The 23,198-nt window shown below is 35.1% G+C and overlaps 3 protein-coding genes and 2 non-coding genes across 6 annotated transcripts; 3 read left to right on the top strand and 2 right to left on the bottom strand.

The window, feature by feature from the left end:
• The first annotated feature begins 775 nt into the window (after positions 1 to 775).
• Positions 776 to 8,639, top strand: LOC147542536 (uncharacterized). Of its 2 annotated transcripts, none has more exons than XM_086632626.1 (9): positions 776 to 1,168; positions 1,620 to 2,544; positions 2,930 to 4,092; positions 4,305 to 4,596; positions 4,766 to 4,969; positions 5,097 to 5,270; positions 5,548 to 5,742; positions 7,773 to 7,886; positions 8,200 to 8,639. In XM_086632626.1, the coding sequence occupies exons 2-9, from the start codon at positions 1,843 to 1,845 to the stop codon at positions 8,524 to 8,526; spliced, it is 3,171 nt and encodes a 1,056-aa protein (XP_086488752.1). In that variant the 5' UTR covers positions 776 to 1,168; positions 1,620 to 1,842; the 3' UTR covers positions 8,527 to 8,639. The 2 variants fall into 2 exon arrangements, with proteins under 2 accessions (XP_086488752.1, XP_086488751.1); XM_086632625.1 differs by having other exon boundaries at positions 4,745 to 4,969.
• An 883-nt stretch (positions 8,640 to 9,522) lies between these two features.
• LOC147542535 (UPF0481 protein At3g47200-like) lies at positions 9,523 to 11,535 on the top strand. The gene has a single exon (XM_086632627.1). The coding sequence runs from the start codon at positions 9,628 to 9,630 to the stop codon at positions 11,038 to 11,040; it is 1,413 nt and encodes a 470-aa protein (XP_086488753.1). The 5' UTR covers positions 9,523 to 9,627; the 3' UTR covers positions 11,041 to 11,535.
• On the bottom strand, positions 11,513 to 15,043 carry LOC147542533 (protein ROOT INITIATION DEFECTIVE 3-like). Its single transcript, XM_086632628.1, has 8 exons — positions 14,589 to 15,043; positions 13,496 to 13,609; positions 13,254 to 13,387; positions 12,983 to 13,127; positions 12,693 to 12,895; positions 12,311 to 12,438; positions 11,955 to 12,190; positions 11,513 to 11,890 (listed from the first exon to the last, which is right to left on the bottom strand). The coding sequence occupies exons 1-8, from the start codon at positions 14,808 to 14,810 to the stop codon at positions 11,642 to 11,644; spliced, it is 1,431 nt and encodes a 476-aa protein (XP_086488754.1). The 5' UTR covers positions 14,811 to 15,043; the 3' UTR covers positions 11,513 to 11,641.
• TRNAL-UAG (transfer RNA leucine (anticodon UAG)) lies at positions 14,094 to 14,173 on the bottom strand. The gene has a single exon. It is a non-coding gene; the product is annotated as a tRNA-Leu (tRNA).
• Positions 15,044 to 16,362: 1,319 nt separating the features above from the next.
• On the top strand, positions 16,363 to 16,435 carry TRNAK-CUU (transfer RNA lysine (anticodon CUU)). Its single transcript has one exon. It is a non-coding gene; the product is annotated as a tRNA-Lys (tRNA).
• The last annotated feature ends 6,763 nt before the right edge of the window (positions 16,436 to 23,198 follow it).

Below are 23,198 nucleotides of genomic sequence, written 5' to 3'. Positions count from 1 at the left end.
CTTTACTACTAAAAATTGTGCTTAAACCGGTTTAAAATAGCTCAACCATCCTAATAATTGAACGGTTGAAGTGTAAAGGCATAATAGTTTCTTTTGTGTTAGTACGTTTATCACAAAACTAGTGTAAATTTTTGAAAAGTATTTTCTGATTGTACATAACAATCTACCAACATATGTTGATGTTTGTATTTCTAATTTGGTTAGTGAAATTATCATCAAAAAAAAAAATTTGGTTAGTGAAACATCAAGTCTTGTTAGATGGGAGACTACTAGAGAAAGTGAGTGCGGAGAGCATTTGTTTGTTTTCATTTGGATATTTCTACTTGCATTTTTGTATGATTGTGTTATGCATTTGACCCATTGATCAAACTTTCCACTTATTATTCGGTTGGTTTATGTGTTTTTTGTTTTGATATTTTTCTGTTTTATACTTGCTAATGTTTTTCCAACTTATAATAGTGGTTATTCACGAGCCAATCAGTTGTTCAATTTTGAAAAGACAATCATAAACATTATAATCATACATTTATTCTAATTTTTGAAGTATAATAATTTAGAAAATAGTTCACAAAAGACTAAAGTGCAGATCTCTTAAATTAGATGAGAAAAACTAGACCATAGTAGTAGAGTGGTAGATAACTCAATTATCATTTATCAATTACATCATTTTGTCATAAGATACAAAATAAATTCGAAAACAGAAACAGTAAAAAGATAAAAATATGATACAATTGTTTCGTACAATATAAGAAGTTTTTCAGATTGCAAACGAATTAATAATGGAATGAGCCAAACAATATAGAGAGAGGATTTCTATTAGACGAAAAAAGTTAACCTAACAACCATAAATTTCATACCAAGGTACTAAAAAGAATTAAGTTTTGTTGAATGTAATTGTCTAGAAAGTTACACCATAATCTCTTAAAGTGCGTTTAAAAAAGATCTTAATCATTAACCTCAACTTAGATTTCCTTAATACTTGAAAACTTCAAAAATAAATGAATTTTCTTTTGTCAGCTCTTCATTCTATTTTCTTCATTAGCTTTTTCAGGAGAAATTCTCTCTCTTCCCCAACCATGGCAGGTTTTAGATTCAAACCCTTAACATTCCTGTGAATGTTTCTCTCTCTAATTTGAACTCTCTTCCTCCTTACCCTCTACTTTCTTCTGTAAGTTAACTTATCTTCCTTCCTTTTCTTGGTAGTTTAGTTGAATATTGATAATGATAATCATAATACGGAAAACCCACTTAGATTTTTGTTTTCTTCTTGAAATTTTCTAAGCAATTTCGTAATGCTGTAAGTTTAGTATCTGAAATTGACCTTAATGTAGTAAATTTGTATGGTCTATCTGCATATCTAAAGCTTAAACTAGCTGAAATTTACTATATTTTGTAATTAGGGTCTCCTTTTTTTTTTCCATTTTCTTTTGATTTGTACTGAGTTATTTCAAGTGCAATTTGAGCTGAATTAGGGTTGAATTTTTTGGTTGTCACCTTCAATTAGAGATATTTTTCCACCCACATTGATAGTCTTGTTCATGAGCTAACAATTTAGTTCTAGATAGACGTTTTTCTTTCAGGTTCTCTTGACGTTTTAACTCCGATAATTTTGAATATAGGTTATGTAGCTCAGATGCCATGTGAATGAACAACTGGAGAGACCAGAGTTCGAATTTTACGATTTAAAAAAAAAAGCCGTGCTCTCGAGAATCTCGACCCCTCGGGACTCACATACGAGAAACAACTCGTTTGCGCCTGCGAAGTATGAGGTGGTAGGGCGTCAGTTAACGCACGAACAAATTACTTTATAGCAAGTAGAGCAAGGACATTGTTTTGTTAGCTATGGTTCTTGGATTAAAGACAAAGAGAAAGAAGGGAAGTTCTGTTCAAGTTGATTATCTAATCCATGTTCAAGAGATTAAGCCTTGGCCCCCAACTCAATCTCTAAAATCAGTTCGTTCTGTATTGCTTCAATGGGAAAATGGCGATCAATGTTCTGGATCAATTGGTCCTGTTGTTGTAGGAAACGGAAATATTGAATTCAATGAAAATTTCAGGCTTCCATTGACTCTATCCAAAGATGGGTCTGCAAGAAATCTTGATTCTGAGGTATACATGAAGAATTGTATTGAATTCAACCTATACGAGCCTAGGAGGGATAAGACAGTAAAAGGTCAACTTTTGGGGACTGTGGTTATCGACCTTGCAGAATATGGGCTTGTCAAGGAACCCATACTCGTAAGTGCCCCGATGAACTACAGGAGAAGCTTTAGGAGCACAGCTCATGCAGTTATGTCTATTAGGATCCAACCTTTCGATAAGTATATCTCTGGTTCATCTTCGAGGGAGAGCTTGTCTAGAGAAGCATCTGTTGACCAGGATGGTAAAGAATCTGTTTCCACCTTGATGAATGAAGAATATGCAGAAGAAGAAGAAGCCGAGATTGCCTCTTTTACTGATGATGATGTTTCTTCTCAGTCTTCCATGACTATTTCTTCATCAGCTTTTGAGGCTACTGGGAGTTCACCACCACAAAATGAAGAGGTATTGATGCATGTTGTTTTTCATTTATGACGTAGTTCACTTGTTTCTGAGCTCCAATCTCTTTATTGACGAAAATATTATTGTCGATAACCATCTTTTATTGATTTCTAAGTTAGGAAATGTCGAGTTGTGTAATATGACATTACGAGGATGGTATTCTTGGGTTTTGGGGTTGAGTCTTACTAAATGCATTGATGCCACAACTGATGGAAGTATGTCATTAGGAAGACGTCACATCAGCTTTTGAGTCAAACTCTAAGTACGACTCTGACGAAAGAAACATGTTCGTAAATGAATTGGCTCCTTTCGATTTTGTATGAACATATCGAAACAAATAGTCTTCGTTCTTTAGGTGTATTGATGATCCATTTCCATTCATTTGCAGAAACTGTTAGAAACTACCGGTGATTACAATGGGAGAAGCTTTGGGGTGCCGGTCATATCTCAGGAACTGGTAGCCGCAGAATCAGAGGTCAAGTCTGTGCATTTGACCAACAAACCTACCAATGGGAGCTTATCTCCTACATTACCAATAACCTTATCTTCTGAAGTAGAGAGTCCAGTGAAGTCTGTACCTTTGGCCCAATTTCAAGAAAGAGGCTTAATGTTGAGCACAACAGAAAATTCTAGCCGTAGTGTTCAATCTTCTTCTTCATCCTTAGCTAATGTAGGAACATTGGAAGAGGTCACAAGCAAGTACAAGACACATTCTGAACATGTGGCTTCAACTCGGGAGGGCATTCAGAGGATTGTTAATGGCGGAAACGATATCAAGGAACAAGCCCCAGAATATATATACGAAAATAACAGGAATAACCAGTTAGGTAGCTCTCAGTTCAACAAAGAGGATGATGGAAATGGATGGGAACAAAAGAAAATCAGATCAGAAAGTGGCTTAGCTACTCATGGTCTTCATGATCTTGTGAAAGATAAAGAAGAAAGTGGACAGAAAGAACATGCTGAAACAGAAAAACGAAATACTCAAGATGAAGGCTTAAATGAATTTTTGCCCGGTCCTATTAAAAACCCGCTCTCTAGTTCGGGCGATTCACCTGTTCTCAGCAGAGCAAGTTTTCGAACGAGCGGTTCTAGCCCAAGATCCCCAGCTAGCAATAGACTGAGGCATGTGAAGTCAGTTCGGTCAACATTGGACTTGGGTAGGAGCAATGGAGTTGTTGGTCGTAATTGGTCCACAGGAGAAGTGAAGTCTTCAGAAACTTTTGAAGAAACCAATGGGAGTCCCTTAGGTTCAACCCAAAATGAAGGAAAAAACAGCTTATTTGATAACAAAATTCCGGAATATGAGTACAGAATAGAAAAGCTTGAGGGCGAGTTAAGAGAAGCTGCTGCAATGGAAGTTGCCCTTTATTCAGTAGTCGCTGAGCATGGCAGTTCTGTAAATAAGGTACATGCTCCCGCTCGGCGCCTTTTTAGGCTATTTCTGCATGCTTCAAAAAATTTCTCACAAGTAAGCAAAGCTAGTGCAGCTAGAAGTATAGTTTCGGGATTATTTTTGGTTGCTAAAGCATGTGGCAATGATGTTCCAAGGTATATAGTAGTAAATTCTTCAATTGCCTCATATCAATTTTTGAGACATTTTATAGTATACATCTTCTGTAAATATTTTGACCTGTACTTTTTCTTCGTACTAAGTTGGATTTGCAAAAACTCCTAGATAGAGAGGACTAAACCTACTAATCGATGGTCGATTATCTGTTTATTTGGTCATTTTACTGATTCACGTTGCCTTCTTGTTGCAGACTGACGTTTTGGTTGTCGAATTCAGTTGTCTTGAGAGGGATTATTAGCCTTGTTATCCGGGACTCCGAGTTTCTAGTTTCTGCTCAGGTTGAAAACAATGCTGTTGTAAAAGGAAGTGACAAAAGATCTACCACAATGAAATGGAAGAAATCTTCTCCTGGCAAGAACGGAAACAACTTGGGTTCTGCACAAAATTTTAGTGACTGGGAGGACCCGTGGACAATTATAACTGCCATAGAAAAGATTGAAAGTTGGATCTTCTCTCGAATTGTTGAATCTATTTGGTGGCAGGTAAATGGATCTTCCTCCGACATATATATATATGTGTGTGTGTGTGTGTGTGTATGTGTGTGTGTGTGTGTGTTTGATACCTTGTTATATATGTAAGTCCTGAACTCTGATAGCGACCACTGGTTCGATTTATTAACATGTACTTCAGACATTGACTCCATATATGCAGCTAACCTCTGGAATGGGCAGTGCCAAGAAGATGTCTTCAAGCTTGAGGAGAAGCTATGAAAGACAATCTAGTTTGCCTACTCAAGATCAAGTCAACCTTTCTTTAGATCTCTGGAAGAAAGCCTTAGAGGATGCCAGTGAAAGGCTCTGCCCGGTTCGAGCTTCAGGCCATGAATGTGGCTGCCTATCTTTGCTGGCTGGACTGGTAAGCTTTCGATAAACCTATTCTTTCTTTGCCTTGATGTTTTCCCATATTCACCTTGTATATCGAAAATGTGAAAGATTTAGATCAACCATATTGATGATTTCATGGTGTTTTGATTTCAATCCAGGTAATGGAGCAATCTGTTGCAAGATTGGATGTGGCTATGTTTAACGCCATTCTTCGTGAGTCAGACGATGAGATGCCAACTGACCCTATTTCTGACCCGATTAGTGATCCAGAGGTTCTCCCCATTCCTGCTGGGAAATCAAGCTTCGGTGCCGGTGCTCAACTGAAAACTGTTGTATGTAATTTTATCTTCTACCGTTACTTGTATTGCTTCCTTTCAAGGAATTAAATTTCGAAATATTTCGGCCGAAATGACCGGAATATTTCCATTTCCATGCCCGAAAATTCCACCAAAACCGAAATACATACTTTCTCTTAACAATGCCTGACCAATGAATTAAATTTCGAAATATTTCGACCAAAATGAATGATATATTTCCATTTCCATGCCTACTTTAATTTCCAGCGAAACCGAAATTTCATTCCTTGCTTCCTTTTCTTGGTATGTTCAGATTGGAAACTGGTCCAGATGGCTTACTGATCTATTTGGTTTAGACGACGATATCCAGCATGATAAGAATGAGACTAACACTGATAAGAGAGAAGAATGTGAAAAGTCCTCAAAATCTTTCGATCTTCTACATTCATTAAGCAACCTGCTGATGCTCCCAAAAGACATGCTATTGAACAAATCTATCAGAAAAGAGGTTAACTAACAGAACCCAAAATTTTCTTTTTGGTGTTTTTCTTATGTATGTTTCTGCCTTGTGAATTGATGGGCCTAAAAAGTTACCTAAATAGGTTTCCACCCGCAAGTATACGGGCGTCAAGTAATAGTTCCGGTAAGACCGGTTCGTTCCTCAGAGACTAAGTTAAATTAATTCTAACCTTAAAACTATTGAGATTTAAAATTGGTTTTGATGGTGATAAAATAGAATTAAAATATAAAACTCAAGAAAAATAAATAAATAAATAAATATTTCGATATTCAGAAAAAGGGAACCTAGGGTTTTCGAATCCGTTCTCCTAACAATTCTAAGGACAAATTAATTTTGGTCTAATTTGATAGTTCTTTGTATAACTCAGGTTTTCAGTCCATGAACGGTCTAAAAACCCGGAAGATATTATCGTTAAAACAATAAAAACTGTAATAAATTTATTATTAGAATAGTTATTTAAACTTCATCTAAACCCTAGATATAAAAGACTTAGCTACTCATGCTAGAAACGATAAATATTCGAAGTAATAGAAGAAAAAGATGAAAGAAACTTACTTTTCTGCGATTTTCCCACCAAACAGACCCTTAAGGAGTTGATTTCCTTCTGTTTTTCCCGAGAATCTGCCAAACGCACCCTCTGGGAAAACGATTTTCTCGTCTTCCCGGAAATATTTTCCTCTCTGGAAAATAATTTTCTCACCTTCTTCAACCTCCTGTTTCTCTCTTTATCTTTAAGTTTCTTTCTCACTCTTTCTGTAATCTCTCTCTCTCTCTCTTTAATCTCCCTCTCTCTCACTAAGAAGCAGAAAATAACAAAGAGAAATAAAAAATAAACAAGAAAAAACTAAATTGATTAACCTCTCGGTTCTCTCTCTCTCTCTACAAAATCTCTTTGTCTCTCTCTCTCTAACTTTCTCTCTTCCTCTGTAATCTCTCTCTCTCTCTCACTAAGAAATCAAGATTACAAATCAAAGAAACAAAAAAAGAAATTAAAAACAAATTGAATCAAAGCTCTCGGTTTAGTTTCTCTCTCTACTCCTCCTTCTCTGTTTTTCTTCTCTCTAAACCGTGATCCCTCACTTCAGCCGAGCTCTTCTGATTTTATAGAAAAAGAAAACCAACCAAAGTTTCTGTTTTGATTCTCTCTCTCGGTTTTGATTCGAATTCAATCGAATCTCTCGATTTAATCGGTTTCTCTCTCTATCTCTGTTCCGGGTCTCTCTCTACTTCGACTTTCTGTTTAAACCACCAGCTTCCAATCCCTCTCTACTTCTGATTCGCCCGTTCCTAGATCCGTCTCTCTCGGCTCTCTACAATCTCTAATCTGTTCAAATTTCTAAAGAAGCCGGGAGAGAGGATAAGCATGGTTGTTAAGTGAGTAAGATTGCGTGCAACGCGGCCTGTTGGAGCAGATACGACAGTGGCTTCTGGATCGCGAGATCAAATCTGACAAGCATCTGCCGTTGGATGATAAAATCCCGTGTGTAGGAGCACCAAAGTAAAATAGATCGCAATGCACCGAATCACGGCCTGTAACTCATCCCGAAAACACCCCAGAGACCGACCAAGCCTCCCGACAGTATACCACAATCTCCTGGTACCGTCAGATCGCGTCATATCCTCCTGATAGATCTGCGCCACGTGGCTCTAGGTGTTTTGGTCAAATGATTTTGACCCCAATCTTTGACCTTGAATATTTTATTGATCCGGACTCCGATTTGACTTCCGTTTTCGCCTACGGGCTCGTCTTGGACTCTACTTTCCATCCGAACACTAATCTTGATCAAGAAATCAGAATCAACAAATGACCAAAATGCCCCTAGTCTGTATTCTTTCTGATTTTATCCGGTTTGCACGCGTAACTCTGTAAAAAGGTACCTGAACATAAAAGAGAGTAATTCGTGAGAGTAACTGCTCTAGAGAGACTAACTCGTCTAAATTAAGAGACTCAGATGGGACATTTTCATGTCTCATCATGAATATTATTTCTATCTTGACTAAAGTCCTATCTCTTGAAGGTATGTCCCATATTTGATGCATCAATGATCAAGAGGATTCTACACAATTTTGAACCCGACGAGTTCTGTCCTGACCCAGTCGATGAACTAGTGTTTGATGCACTAGATGCCGAGGTTAGTACTCCACTTATAATTTTCTTCACAAACTGTTGAAAAAGTGTCTTGAATATGGTTTCATCTCATACCAAAACTTCAACCTGAAAACACATTTTCGGGCGCCCACATGTTCCCCCCGACCCATTCGTTTTGTGGTGCCCTAGTCTTATAAAAGTGGTTATTAATGTATGGAGTGGTGTCTTGCATTTTGTCTTTGGGGGTGAAAAGACGACACGTAGTCTTAAGGTTGCCAGTGTAAAATTCTTGTGAAATCTCTGTTATCTCATTCTTCACCACTCTGTTGATATGTAAGTTGGTTTCTGAGTTTCAGGCCACAGATAAAGATTCCGGAGAAGAATTTATCAGAAACTTTCCCGTTCGGGCCACTCCGTTAGTTTATCGGCCACCAAGAGCAGATTTACTTGTTGATATAATCGGAGAGGTTGGAAAAGAATCTCATCTGAGAAGAACTGGAACTTCAGTGCTCCGGAAATCTCAGACCAGTGACGATGAGCTTGACGAACTACATTCGCCTCTAAATTCGATCATATTTGATTCTCAATCTTCTTCCACACCAAAGTGGAGTACTAAGGAAAATGAAGGTCAGAAAATCAGTAGATATCAACTCCTTCATGAGGTTTGGAAGGATTCATATTAACTGTAATTGTTTTTATATACTAATTTTCTCGCCTTTGAGTTTCCATGTATTATATAATATGTATAATACTAGTACATATATGTATGAAAAGAAATAAGCAATTCTTATTCTATGATCTTATCTACTTGAATACTTCTATTACATATATGAATTGAGTTAGATTTCTTCCATCTGAAGTTGGGAAAATTTTACATGTCTGAATATACATTCCACTCACACAACTACACAAGAGGATGACCCATGGATTAGATGCAGGCTGAACCCATGTAAAGCCTACCCACAACCTCTTCTTTAAGAGGATTGTATGCATAAACGTGTTGTATAAATTCCTTTGAAATGTCCTAAACAGGAAAACGAAATCAAGAATGAAAATGCCAAGCTCTCTCTTCTTAAGAGAAAGAGTAATGCTATAAGGCTCAATTGTAACAATTGGGGCTAATAGCGGGGAGAATGGTGATAGGACCGGCTCCAATTAGTCACATTTAACCATTTGGACCTAGGCGCATCACTTGTGATCGACCCTAATTTTTGGGCAACAATGTTATTGAAAGAGAAAATACAAGTAGGAAAAAGGAGAGTTGTCTTTCAATCACAACGGTTGATTCTAATCAATTTACAATTACTAGTCAAAGATACGAAGAACCTTGCGAAAAGTACCTACCTTGATTCCAAACCAACTTTGATTTACTACGAGGAGTTAGAGAGAAAGAATCTAGGTTCCAAACCCTTGACCCAAAACTACCATTTAAATTTCTCTCAGACTGGTCAGTCCGAATCTTTGCTTTGGGTTTCGAAGTCAGATCCAAAACCTTTTATACCCGAGAACACAAGTTTGGGATCAAAGGAAGTTGACCTTAGTCAATCTCTTCCTCGGGTGCCAACAACAGTTTTGGGGTGTCTTTTAGCAGCTCCCATTTCATAATTGTCACCTTCCAATCATTTCCTAGAAGTCTCAAGTCAGAGTGAAGAACCGAACAAGTCAAAGTCAATACTGTTAGTAAACAACTAAGGACCTTCTAAACCGCGTAAAACCCTAGATATAAAAAAATCAAATTTCATTCAGACTTCAAAAATTCCCTCACAATTTGAAACCTCAAAGAAATGGAATCAGAAAAAAATCATCAAGAAGTCGAAAATCAAAACAAATCATTAGCAAATTCAATCAAATCAAAGATCAAACAAGCACCTTCATCACGATCTTGTATTTACAGAGTTCCTAAAAAGCTCAAATCAATCAAAGAAAAAGCTTATGTACCTGAACTAATCTCAATTGGTCCTTTTCATAAACACAAATCAGATCTTCAGTTCATGGAAGATCATAAACACTGGTATCTTCAATCTTTACTTTCTCGCTCTTCTACAATTAATAATAATTCTAATTCAACTGATTTAGTTGATCTAGTGAGCTCAATTAGGGCTTTAGAAACAGAAGCCCGCGAATCTTATGTCGAACTTGATGATCTCGAGGATAAAGGAATTAGTAGTAGTAGTGATGACTTTGTTGAGATGATGGTACTTGATGCTTGTTTTATACTTGAATTATTATGGAGAAACCATAATGAAAGTTTAAGATCTGAAAATGACCTAATTTTTGGATCTGCTTGGATGATATCCAGTCTAAAACGTGATTTGATCTTATTAGAAAATCAAATTCCTTTTATTGTTCTTGAAACTATTTTCGGTTTAACTTATTATAGAGATTTAGAAAAGGGAGGCCCTTCGCTAGATGATCTTCTCATGTGTTTCTTCCATTCGATGTTACCTGAGGTTGAACGCGATCGAAATCCATCAAATCAAAGTAGTACACAAAACCATAAACCTAAACCTAAACCTAAACCTAAACATCCATCAAATCAAAGTAGTACACAAAACCCTAAACCTAAACCTAAACATATGTTGGATTTCATTCGGGAAATTATGATTCCGACGAAATCGAAGAATGAAGATGCAGGAAGATACCCAATTTGGGAAAATACTCATTGTGTGACTGATCTTTGTGAAGCTGGAGTAACTTTCAGAAAGAAAAAAAAAGATCCAGATGGATTACTTGATATTCAATTTTCAAGTAAAGATGGGATTTTGGAAATTCCACCATTCTTTTTCGACGATAGCACAGATGTTTTGTTGAGAAATTTAGTAGCAATGGAACAATGTGATGGAAATTCGACCCCTTTGATTACGTCTTATGTGTTTCTTTTGAATATCTTGATAAATTCGGGGAAAGATGTGAGATTATTGTGTGATAAGAGAATAGTCCATAGTTACTTACGAGATGATGAAGAAATGGCAAAGGTGATTGGAAATTTATGCGAAGGAGTTACTATTCCTACATTCTATTATGATGGACTTTGTAGCAGATGTAATGAATATTACAAGACCCTCCTGAATAAATGGAAAGCGAATTTGAGACGCGATTATTTCGGTACTCCATGGACTGTTCTTTCATTATCAGGTGCTGTTATTCTACTTGTTCTTACTTTCTTGCAGACTCTGTTTACGATCCGAAAACCCTAAATCTTAAAACTCCATAAGTCTGTCTGTTGGTGGACGGAAGCTCTTTTTCTTCTCATTGTCTGAATTTGGCTCACCCCAATCTGAATTGTCTGAGTCGAGTAGATCGAAAATGAGCATTAGACAACCATTCAGATGAGTCAGACATAAACAAACATCCTGACCCAAGTCAATTGAGACATCAAAATGAAATTTGACTCGAGCCCTGAATGATGGTTTAAGTCAGATTTTAAAATCTTTGTTTTTGTCGGACTTGTTTGAATGGTTGGTTTTTGCTGCTTTAGGGTCCATTTGAGTCAGACGATTCATATTCGGACGAGTCAGATTCAGACAATGAGAAAAAAAAAATGTAAACACGACCTTGGTTGGTTAGGGTTGGTCTTACTGTATATCTTATTAGCTCTGCTAGGATTGCTTGAGTTTATTATACATATAAGTTCTATTGTATTATAATGAATTTCATATAAGATTAAAGTTGGAGACAATTTTATAACTTCATTCATCATCTACTCCAATTATACTTGAAGAAAAATCTATATTATGAGATCTAATTTAATGGATATAATGATCACAAATAAGGTTTCTTGGATGTTTAATAAGAACATTAAACTTGAGATTCTGGTTCTTCCTCTCTTAACGGCGGTAGACTACTAACCTTGAGCTTCTTTCGTTTCCCGTTATTAGAAGTATCAACTTTGCTAGACAATAGTAATCTGCTTTGAATCAAATCTAGTAATCTTGATCTCAAATGCTTGTTCATGTCTGTTATGTGCTTTGTCATGTTTGTGGCCCATAGTCGGTTCTCAACGCTAGTCTCTACCTTCATCTGTAACGCTGCAGGCGTTCGTTCTTGCTGCCAAATTTCACAACAACAATCAGTATTCCAGGGGTTAGGATGAGAGAGAGAGAGAGAGTACCTCCAAGTCTAGAATTTGATTGTTCATTGAACTGGCGCTGCCAAAACTAATATAACCATAATCGTCTTCGAGTGAACAATATGTAGGTAGAGTTGCAACTGTTCCCTTAGATATGTTAGTTGGTTGAGGATACTTATCAAGCATCGAGACACGAGGTTGGTAAGATCCTCTCTGATAATGCTCAGTCACGGGTAGTAGCAACGATCGGGGAATCACTACCATATTAGTTATCTGTCCTGTTTTTAGATAGCAATACTTATCTTAATGAATCAACAAGGACAAGCTTCAATTATGAGATTACTCAAACACTGTGGTAACAAAAACTTAGAAGAGAGACGAGGGAGATTCAGACATACCTTTAGGATGGTGAAATCTTCGACTAATTGTCCAATTTTTGACATCCCAAACACAAGCACTGCAATCCTCAGATGCAGAAATGAACCAGGACCCCCTTATACTAACCGATAATGCAGTTATGGATTCACTGCAAAAACACTCAGAGAGTTGATTCTTAGCTTCTCACTATTAATATCTCATATGCAAGAAAAAACGACAAGATGTACAAAAAACCCTAATAGTGTCCATTAGACTTGTAGTATCTAACAAGCGTATCACGATGTTTGACATAAAAATCCCGAGTTTCTGACACGCTAAAGATATATGAAGAAAAAAAAGTAACCATGTTATACAGATCTTTTTTCCATGGTGTTTCAAGTAACTCAGAACGTCATACATTACTTGTGTCCGCTTAGTATTATTGGTTGATCTTGTGATATAATACTTGAGCTCTCTTCCAGACCTAAATCGAGTTTGTTGATAAATATTTTTCCGTCAGCAGTTCCTGAAAACAGGAATCGATCTTCAGGATCAAGAAGGATGGTTGTCACGCCTTGTGAAAAAGCTTGAGTTTCTAAAAGTCTTCCCGAGATGACATCCCAAATCTACAAAATAGTGATAAAAAGTCCATTAGTCCATTATAGGCCAGAATCAAACTAAAATTATAAGCATTTATTTGGGTAGCTAAAAACCTTGACTGTGCCATCCAGGGAGCTTGAAACCAGTAGGGAAGTCAAACTACCCGATGTTGTTAACAGACCCGTAATAGAAGATTGGTGCTCCGACCAAGAACGGAAGGACGAAGGAACGTTACCACTTTCTGCCATGTCTAGCAAACTTCCACCGAAATGATTAAAGCAATTTAATATCGTAAACAACATAAATACTTCATTTTGTAATTTTCAAACTGATAAATCAGAAAAACAAACAGGCACATATTGAAGCCTTGAGCTCGGTTCTTACGTTATCAGAGACCATACACAGATTGAACCATCATCTGAACCAGAAATGAGAAAAGAGCTATCATCCGAGAATGATATACAATGAACCGATTTCTGATGGGCACGCCAACTCTTCAACAATTTCCCACTCGAAACCTGCAAATTAGTTGAACCACTCAAATGGTCTAAATTCTAGAGTGGTTTTACGAATGCAAATCATGACCAAATTGAATGTCAAAACGAATAAGAGAATGGAAGTGTCACCTCCCAAACATAAGCATTTCCGGAGGGTGATCCACCAGCAAGATATAAACCATCTTTTGTGCAAGAAAGTGGTCCAATGGCCTCTATTGGGTAGCTTCGAACGGGTGCTTGAGGCTGTTAATCACAATAAGATGTCAAGTCGTTTCTGCCTATCTCAATAGAACTAGAATTATTTCATTAAATAATTTAATTGGATATCTACAATCCAAAAACTCAAGGTGGTACCAAAACTAAGCCCGTTGTAATAAGCATACAATCACATATACATGTCACATGACAAAAGACATATTTGACTGAAAAAAATCCACAAGTAGTAGTATGAGAGAATCATCCGACATGGGAAGTTTCATAACTAAGGTCAATTTTATACAGAAAATGCTACTTGGCTTGACAAAATTGGCCCGACCAACCGAAATTGCTAACCTAATGTGCAAATTTTGCTTTGTCCGACAATTTTGAGACATTTTTGTTGGGCCAAGTCGCATCATTGTAATCTGACATGGACGAAGGAAAGTTTCGTGACCACGTGAACAATATATGTTTCAGTTCATTGCCAGTAGGTTTTCAAAACATGAAAATAGAGAGAAAATAAAAATAATGACAGCTGTGGGATTTAAACCCACGCCCTTTCGGACCAGAGCCTAAATCTGGCGCCTTAGACCACTCGGCCAAACTGACCTATGGTGAATATATCCAGCATATAACAGTATATCATCAGGATATGTGAGCACTAAAGCAGGATAGCTTAAACCCTAATTTTAAGAAATGGGTAGTGATCAAATGTCTAGAACTCTCTAATCATCTAAGATTATGAACTCTCAAATTGTAAGTTGCAAATCAAATTCAGACAAAGGCCTTCTCAAAAAAGAAAAAAAAAATTGAGACAAAGCCCCAATATGAGAAATGGAATACTAGAGCTAATATACTAAAATGGGATTGACTTTGTTAAATTGAATATTGTAAAACATGTACAAATTTAAGGATCACAAATTAATTTGAAGTAATAAGAAGAGAATTAAGAAATGAAAAAGTGGGTAATTAGGAGTAGTAATTTCAATATGTAAAAGAGAGAGAGAGAGAAAAATTTTGTTACTTTATTGAAAGGCCAAATGAAGATAGCCCCACCACCAAAGGATCCATGTTTATGGATTTGAGAAGCAACAAGGAAATGATTTCTCAAACAAATAAGTCCATGAGAAGGTGAAGCACAAGTAGGTATATGAAGAAGATGATCCCCTGTTTCAATATCCCATATAGTAATTCCTATACTCATATTCTTATCACTGCATACTACTAATGCTTCTCTCTTCACCATCTCTCTCTCTCTCTCTAAAACCCTCTTACTCTCTCTCTCTAAAACTCTATCTAGTAGCTAGCTGCCTGCATGGGTTGGGTAGATATTGAAGTTAAAGACAAGACTTTAATGCCATCATCTTCTTCTTCTTTGAATCAAAACTGTGGATTTGTCTCTTTCTTTGTTAAATGAGTCTTCTTTCTCTCTATCTTCACCAGACACTATTCGCCATGAGGTTAGAGAGTCAGAGGTTCACCGCCCACAGGTAGGAGGGGTAGGAAGAACTAAATTGGGTGAGGGTCCCATTAAAAGGTTTGTTAGGAAAGGCTAGTATAAATTTGTTTGGTAGTAAAAGGGTTGGTGAATAAGCCAAGCGTCCAAATGTTGATATGTAAATGGACTTTTTTTTTTTTTTTTTTTGTTGAAGGATATGTAAATGGACTTAGGTTGGTTGTTTTTCTTTTCTTTCTATAAGTTGGATTAGACTCACTAGACTGTCTCGTTTGATATTTGTTCATTTTGAAGAATCTATTGTAGGTACTCTAAATTATGTTTTTTTTTTATGTGTAACCCTAGATGACATTTCACCATTTTGTTTTACAACAATGATGCTATGTCGAGTCCCAATCCTTAGTGAAACCCGGAGCACTGACATGGCACGCCAACAGGGCATAGCATGTAACATGGAAAGCAAGGGAAGGAGTTTTGGGCGAGATTTCAGAATTGGTCCCTTTACTCTCTTATAATTATAAAGAGAGGCCTCCACCAAAAATAAGAACAACTCACTTGTGCATAGTTGGGTGGTGTGTTCTTCCCTTCTCGACATTTCTTTGTTGTTCTAAGTTTCAATCTAGGGTTTCTCTTCATCCAACGTAAAGGGTTACGATTCTTCTTTATCACTAAAGCTAAACTTGATTCTTCTACATCTGGTTGAGTCTTCTTTCCCCTATTCCTAGAGTTCAGATTGCAGAAGTGGGTTTTTCTTATTTTTAGTGGAGGCCTCTCTTTATAATTATAAGAGAGTAGAGGGACCAATTCTGAAATCTCGCCTAAAACTCTTTCCCTTGCTTTTCATGTTACATGCTATGCCCTGTTGGCGCGTCATGTCGGCGCGCCGGGTTTCACCCGAGATTGGGACCGGATATAACATCATTGTTGTTTTTTCTATTTACGCTTTTGTAAGCGTTCTAGTGTTTTCTTGAAGTGTTTTCTTGAAGCATTAAAAACGATTTTATAATTATTTGACAGTTTTGCACCTAAAGAGCTTACACAACTTTGATCACAATTTCACAAAACCTTGACAAAATTATGCATTAAAGTGTAGTCAAAAGTATCCACAAAAGCATCATCAAATTTACTAGGTTAGTAGCTATATTACATCTGATAAAGTTGGATAAATGACTAACCATATCACATTGATATACATTTTTCTATGTCACTGTAGGTGGGTAAAAATATATTTTCACTAGTAATAAAAGAGAAAGTAGATCATTTTTCTTTTAGGGTACAATGAATTTATGATGTATTAGATAAAAATATGAAACTCATTAAATTGTACATGGGAAAAAGTTTAGCTTGTCTAGCTCAGTTGGTAGAGCGTAAGGCTCTTAACCTTGTGGCCGTGGGTTCGAGCCCCACGGTACGCATATATTTGGTCTTGGCCTGACTAATGAAAGCTAACTCGATATCTACTCTCCGCAAAACTATAATGACAAGAACACAAATCATCTGAAGAAAAATATTTATTCTTGTAAATAGATTTTTGATACGGTGAAAAGTAAGCTGTAATTTTATCTCCAAAACCCAATTCAAGAAATTGGATTTTTTTTGTACCAGACTGAGAAATTGGAGATTAACAATTGTTATAAGAGTCCGTTAAATCTTTTGACATCCAAAGTTGTGGAAAAAATATGTTCTTAACAACCAAATGCATGGACATATCTTTCAACAACAACAAAAAAAAATCCATGCATTATTTTCTCTTATCCATCATATTACAATACATTGAACTCGAAAAGTAAAACTTTGAATGACAATTATTTTCTCCTCACCTCCACCACCACCACCTCCATCTTCATACACAATCACCACCGTCTTAGAGCATCTCCAACACCAACCGACTGAATTTTGGGCCTCAACCGACAAGTCCAACCCGCGTTGGTTGGGATTGAGCTGAGGTTTTTTCAATGAAAACACTGAATATTTGTATGGTATTTTGAGTCAATGAAAGTAATATCCTCATAAATTTTCATAGCAATTCGAAAAAAAAGGAGTATATAGACTACGATTTTTTAGTTAATGAACGTCATATCTTCTTATATTTTATAGGAAGTTTCAAAAGCACGGAGTACACATATTACATTTTTTTCTCATTATTTGAATCTTACTCGTCTGACTCAAATAAACTGAAAAGTAGCTCAACCCAACCACTCAGGTGAGTTAAACATCATGAGTCAAATAAACAATATTTTCCAATTTACAATTTGCCTCGAGTCCTGGAGTCAAATTTCATAGTGGACTTAAAAAAAACTACCTACTTGTACAGCTTGAAGTGATACGAAGTTATCACCCTATGTTTATCAATAACATTTGTAAAATCTATAAGGTTTGTTGCGTAAGTTTAAAAATTTTTTTACCTGACCACTAATATTTAGGTAATTATTTTGTATGTTTAGCATATCAAGTTTAAAACAGTATAACTAAATTATTAATTAATTTGATTTTTCTAGATTATCAAGGTATACGGTCAATTTACAACATTTGGATATATACAGTTCTTTGTCTTTTATGTTGTGGGTGGAATTAAGCGATTTGTAGTTGTTTTTTTCTTTACAAATTATGTTTTGTCATTATAAGGAAGTCATTGATATTGAACAAGTAAGTTTCATTTTTTTTAATATTTTTAATTTATTTTATACTTCTTGTTAAAATATGATTAAGTTTATGATGTTGTAAATATCTTATTAAGTTTATAATGTTGTAAATTGTCATTAATACTGAATAAATGAATTTCATATAAGATAAAAGTTGGAGACAATTTTATAACTTCATTCATCATCTACTCCAATTATACTTGAAGAAAAATCTATATCATGAGATCTAATTTAATGGATATAATGATCACAAATAAGATTTCTTGGATGTTTAATAAGAACATTAAACTTGAGATTCTGGTTCTTCCTCTCTTAACGGCGGAAGACTACTAACCTTGAGCTTCTTTCGTTTCCCGTTATTAGAAGTATCAACTTTGCTAGAGAATAGTAATCTACTTTCAATCAAATCTAGTAATCTTGATCTCAAATGCTTGTTTATGTCTGTTATGTGCTTTGTCATGTTTGTGGCCCATAGTCGGTTCTCAACGCTAGTCTCTACCTTCATTTGTATAGAAAACAATGAATATATATTATTAGTGAAACTATAAAGAAGTTATTGTTACTAAACAAGTAAGTTTATTTCTTTTAATGTTTTAAATTTATTTTTATGTTTGTTGTTAATATCTGATTAAGTTTATAATGTTTTAAATATTTATTTAGTTTATAATGTTACAAATATTTATTAAGTTTATAATGTAGTAAATAATCATAGATACTAAACAAGTAAGTTTAATTTCTTTTGATATTTTTAATTTATTTTTATGTTTGTTGTTAATATTTAATTAAGTTTATAATATTAAAAATTGTCATTGATACTGAACAAGTAAGTTTCATTTCTTTTAATATTTTTAATTTATTTTTATATTTGTTATTAGTATTTGGTTAAGTTTTTCTTATGTAAAATAGTATGCTTTTGGAGATACAACATTAGAAGTGTGCTTAAAGTGATACGAATTTGTCACTCTATGCTAATTATTGATATTTATAAAGTCTATATATGAAGTTTTTTTGTATAAGTTTAAAAAAGAAAGAGAAAACTCTCATCCGTCCGAAACAGTTACTAAAATATTTAAAGACATTTTTGTGAGACTTAGTGGTTTACGAAAAAATGAAAAGACAGGTGAATATATATTATCAATGAAACTATAAAGAAGTTATTGTTACTAAACAAGGAAGTTTATTTCTTTTAATATTTCAAATTTATTTTTTATGTTTGTTGTTAATATTTGATTAAGTTTATAATGTTTTAAATATTTATTAAGTTTATAATGTTGTAAATAAATTAGTTTATAATGTTGTAAGTTGTTATTGATATTAAATAAGTTTAATTTCTTTTAATATTTTTAATTTATTCTTATGTTTGTTGTTAATATCTGATTAAGTTTATAATGTTGTTATTATTTATTCATTGTAAACACCAATCCACACCATTTGGTTCCCTGAAAATCAACAACAGAAAAGTTTCAGATCTCTATCAATAAATCAGATATATATATATATATATATATATATATATATATATATATATATATATATATATATATATATATCCTTTCCGCTCTTTGCTTAACTTCTTCAATCGGGAGAAGTAATCCCCGACGATCGATTGATTGCCTGTTTCCGTGAGGAGATAACACGTTTTGCCATTTTCAACCTTGACTGAGTATTTGATCGAGTGACTGTTTTTGGAATCTTTCCCTGTACCAAGACTTTCCATATCTAGGGTTTTGAAAAAATGAAACGCTTCATTCGGTTACTCCTTTTATCTTATATATTTTCATTGTTACTGAACAAGTAAGTTTCATTTCTTTTAACATTTTTAATTTTCTTTTATATTTGTTGTTAATATCTTATTAATTTTTTTTATCTAACATATTATGTTTTTAGATATCATTGCAAGTGTACTTAAAGTGATTTATAAGTTATCACCGTATGCGTATCAATGACATTTATAAAGTCTATAGAGATTTTTAAATAAGTTTAAAACAGATGGAAGACACTTTCATCTGTTTCAAACAATTATTATAGGCCGCGGCTTTGGAGAATAAAGAAAATTCTCTAGGAAATAAAAAATTAGACAATAAAAATTGATTTAGAGGGCATATTCTTCTTTTGATCCAAAAATTGACTTCGTCAAACATTGATCTCTAATCTACATCTTCTCTCTCGTCCTCTCGTCCTCTCTTTCTCACCATCTCTTTCACTCTCATTGACTATCTCTTTGTCGTTCACACTCTGGATCTTTCTCTCTTTCATTGTAGATCACTCTCATTCCTCTCGTTGTAGACATATCTCTTTGTAGATTAATTATTTTTTTGTCGCAGTTTTTATCTCTTTTTTTCACAACCTCTATCTTGTTCTCTCTCTCTCTCTCTCTTGCAGTATGTATAGATCTCTCTAGAGATCACAAAGTTCGTCGTCACGAAACGTTTTGCAGCCACGAAATGGTCAGGATCACAAAACGTTTTATGTACACGAAATGTTTCGTGTACACAAAATACTCGAAGGGTATCGCAAAAAACCCTCCTCGAGGTCTAGTTGAGGCGAAGGGAACACTTCCCTTTGTCGGAACAATGTCTGTATTCCTTCGTCGGAACAGTGTATGTATTCCCTTCGCCGGAACAGTGTCTTTATTTGAGAAAAGAGAAAAAAAACAATGAGAGATCGATAAAAAAACAATAAAAGATGGGGAGAAAAACTGTGAGAGATCGAGAGACATAGATAGAGAGATCAATAGAGAGAGAAAGGGAGAGACCGAGAGAGAGAGAAGGTAACAGTATGTGAGAGAGGAGAAGAAAGGAGAGAGAAGGGGAGGAAATGGTAGTCAAAATGGTGGTAGTGAAAAGTTGTGGTGGTGATGGTGATGGAGAGGATGAAGATTATGAGGCAATGTTTGATCAAATTAATTTTTGGGTTAAAAAATAATATTCCCTCGAGAATGTATAGAAAAACATGGATTCCCTAAATAATTTATTTCCCGGAGATTATTCTTTATGCCCCAAAGCCGCGACCTTATTATAATCGAGACATTTTTGCGGACTTAATGGTTTACGAAAGCATAGAAGGGTCAAATTTATAGGGCTGAAAGAATCCAAAATAAGAAGTTAATATTTTCCCGAAGATATTAAAGATTGAAAGATTTGATTATAGAGTTTTTCGATCTAAATCTATATAAAGAAGCTGTAGATTTAATTCGAAGATTCAAATAACTTTTTTCTTTAAGCATTTTTTTTCATTCATCGGTAATTGAACATCTAATATTAACTTTATTTCTTTTTCATTTTCAGAAGTGAAAATGGTCGTGTATCTGCTATGCCTGAATGGGCCTCTAATAACGACTGACGTCTTCTTTACACCACCCTCTATTTTATGATAAAGCAAAGGTATGTAATGTTATATCGTTAACAACGTAACACATATCATGACTTTCAAATAGCTCTATTGGTTAGAGAAGGGAACTTCCAACTGATGGACTAGAGCTCAAATCCCACGTCTTATGTTTTTTGTTTATTTTCTTTTTTTTTCAAAATTGAGTTCAATTGCTAATGAATCTTAATTTCTGCTTCGTTATATTTGTTCTTAACAATTTTGGGTGCATGTTTTTTTAATCTTTTGAAGTGTTTTTAAGAGATATCAATCTAAGTGAAAATCATGATGCAAACGATATCATATCCAAAAAATCACTTAGATTCTAAACTATACATTCTACAATTTTTTTTAATCATTTTGCTCGTAATTTTTTAATTCTTATAAAACACTCGAAATGAATTTTCGTCTAGGACCTTCAAATTGTCAGCCACGACTCTGGTTCATATGAGTTATCTTTGCCAACACTTTCTATGCTTTACCATCTTCCGTGGTGGGGGATGCTGAGTCATCTTTGCCGTAAACACTTTCTATGCTTCTATGAGTTTACTAGTTTTGCGCCACATATGAACTAAATCACAACATTAGTCCAACAATAAAAAAAAATTGTGAGGGTAAAAGGAAGAATTCTTTTTGTCAAAACACCATTCATTTGTGAATGAGAAGTGTGATCTCTATACGGTGAATCCAATGGGAGTAAACAAGAGTGAGGTTGGGAGAGAAGAGAGACGGAGGAAGATGTAGTGATTTCTTTGAGTCACTGGTAAATTATCGACAAATTCTCAATCAAATGTCATTCACCTAGTTGCTCTTTTATGTTTGGCATATATTCTTCAGTGAAAAACTGAAAAAATATCGAATGATGACTGCAAGAGAGATGAAAGTGGAAATGAGATAATTGAAGATGGTACAGAGAAAATCAATTACGGAGAGAAAAATCAAATGCATATCTTAAAATCACAAAAAAATAAATGTAACTTTAGTCAGATAAAATGGAATCACTTTGACCATCCATTACTTAAAAAACACATAATATGGAGTAACATTAGTCAGAGATTATGACAGCATTACAAACACATGCACAAACTGTAGCATCCACCATCTATGTCATTCTTCGTCTTGTTTTCACATTCCCCTTTTCTACCTCTTCATTTCTTCTCACCACTCGTTTCAAATAAAATACTATTAACATCGCAACCTCGGGCACCTCAAATATGAGATTGAGAACATATGAATCACGCAGATCCATCAGTTCTTCAATTCGGTTCACCAAACCCTACAAATTGCAAAAGTGATATAAGATCTTATAGAAACAATTGTCAAAAATAATTTAACTACATACCTCATAGGTTTCTCCAGTGTCTCCTAACTCGTTTATTTCTTCTTCTCCAGACCACTCCTGAAGATATTCCAATTCTAATTTTTTTTGATGAGAATATTCCAATTCTAATTGGAGGGTACAAATGAATGTTTCTCGACGCAAGGTGTCATTATTTAACTTTTCGGAAATATTTTCAAAACTATTATTAGCACCCATTTTTCTCACGTCCTCCCTCCAAGTTTTGCCTTGAGGAGGCGCCAATAATTCTTCGTAAGGGCGCCTTTATGATAACCCAAAAACACCCAAAATATTCGCCAACACACTACCTGCGGGATGCGAACCCACAACCAGTTCAATAACTTCCTAAAGAATTACCAGCACGCTAAGACGACACCTAAGTATCTATTTACATGCTTTATTATTAGTATCTTTATGAGACTAAATCTAAGAGTGCACACAAATAGGCCCTTTGTGGTGGGGGCCTGTGTGGGCGTACGGCCCGCACGCCCTCATACACGGGCCTGCCTTCTGTTGGGATAATCCTACATTGGTTGTGATAGGGGTGTGGAATGAGTTTATAAGTGTGGAAAAAACCTTGCATATTAAAATAGCTTTTCCGGCCAAAGCGACCCAACACCTCCTCATATTACCTGTATGACATATTTATCAATTCATACCCTTAAATTTTTTTGAGTAGTATTGTCAAAGGAAGCAAGTTCCATGAGAATTGAATGGTAACTCAGGTCACTGTATCCTTTATCAAAAAAAAAAAACTCAGGTCACTGTATAAATGCTGTATTGTTTTGGCTTTACGTGACTATGTGGGAAATGTTGGTTGAAGTTATATAT

This window comes from Eschscholzia californica, unplaced genomic scaffold (genome assembly GCF_041429995.1).
Source record: "Eschscholzia californica isolate CP2 unplaced genomic scaffold, dmEscCali1.0.p SCAF_4, whole genome shotgun sequence".
Lineage (NCBI taxonomy): Eukaryota > Viridiplantae > Streptophyta > Magnoliopsida > Ranunculales > Papaveraceae > Eschscholzia > Eschscholzia californica.
This window is presented reverse-complemented; position numbering and strand designations above follow the sequence as displayed.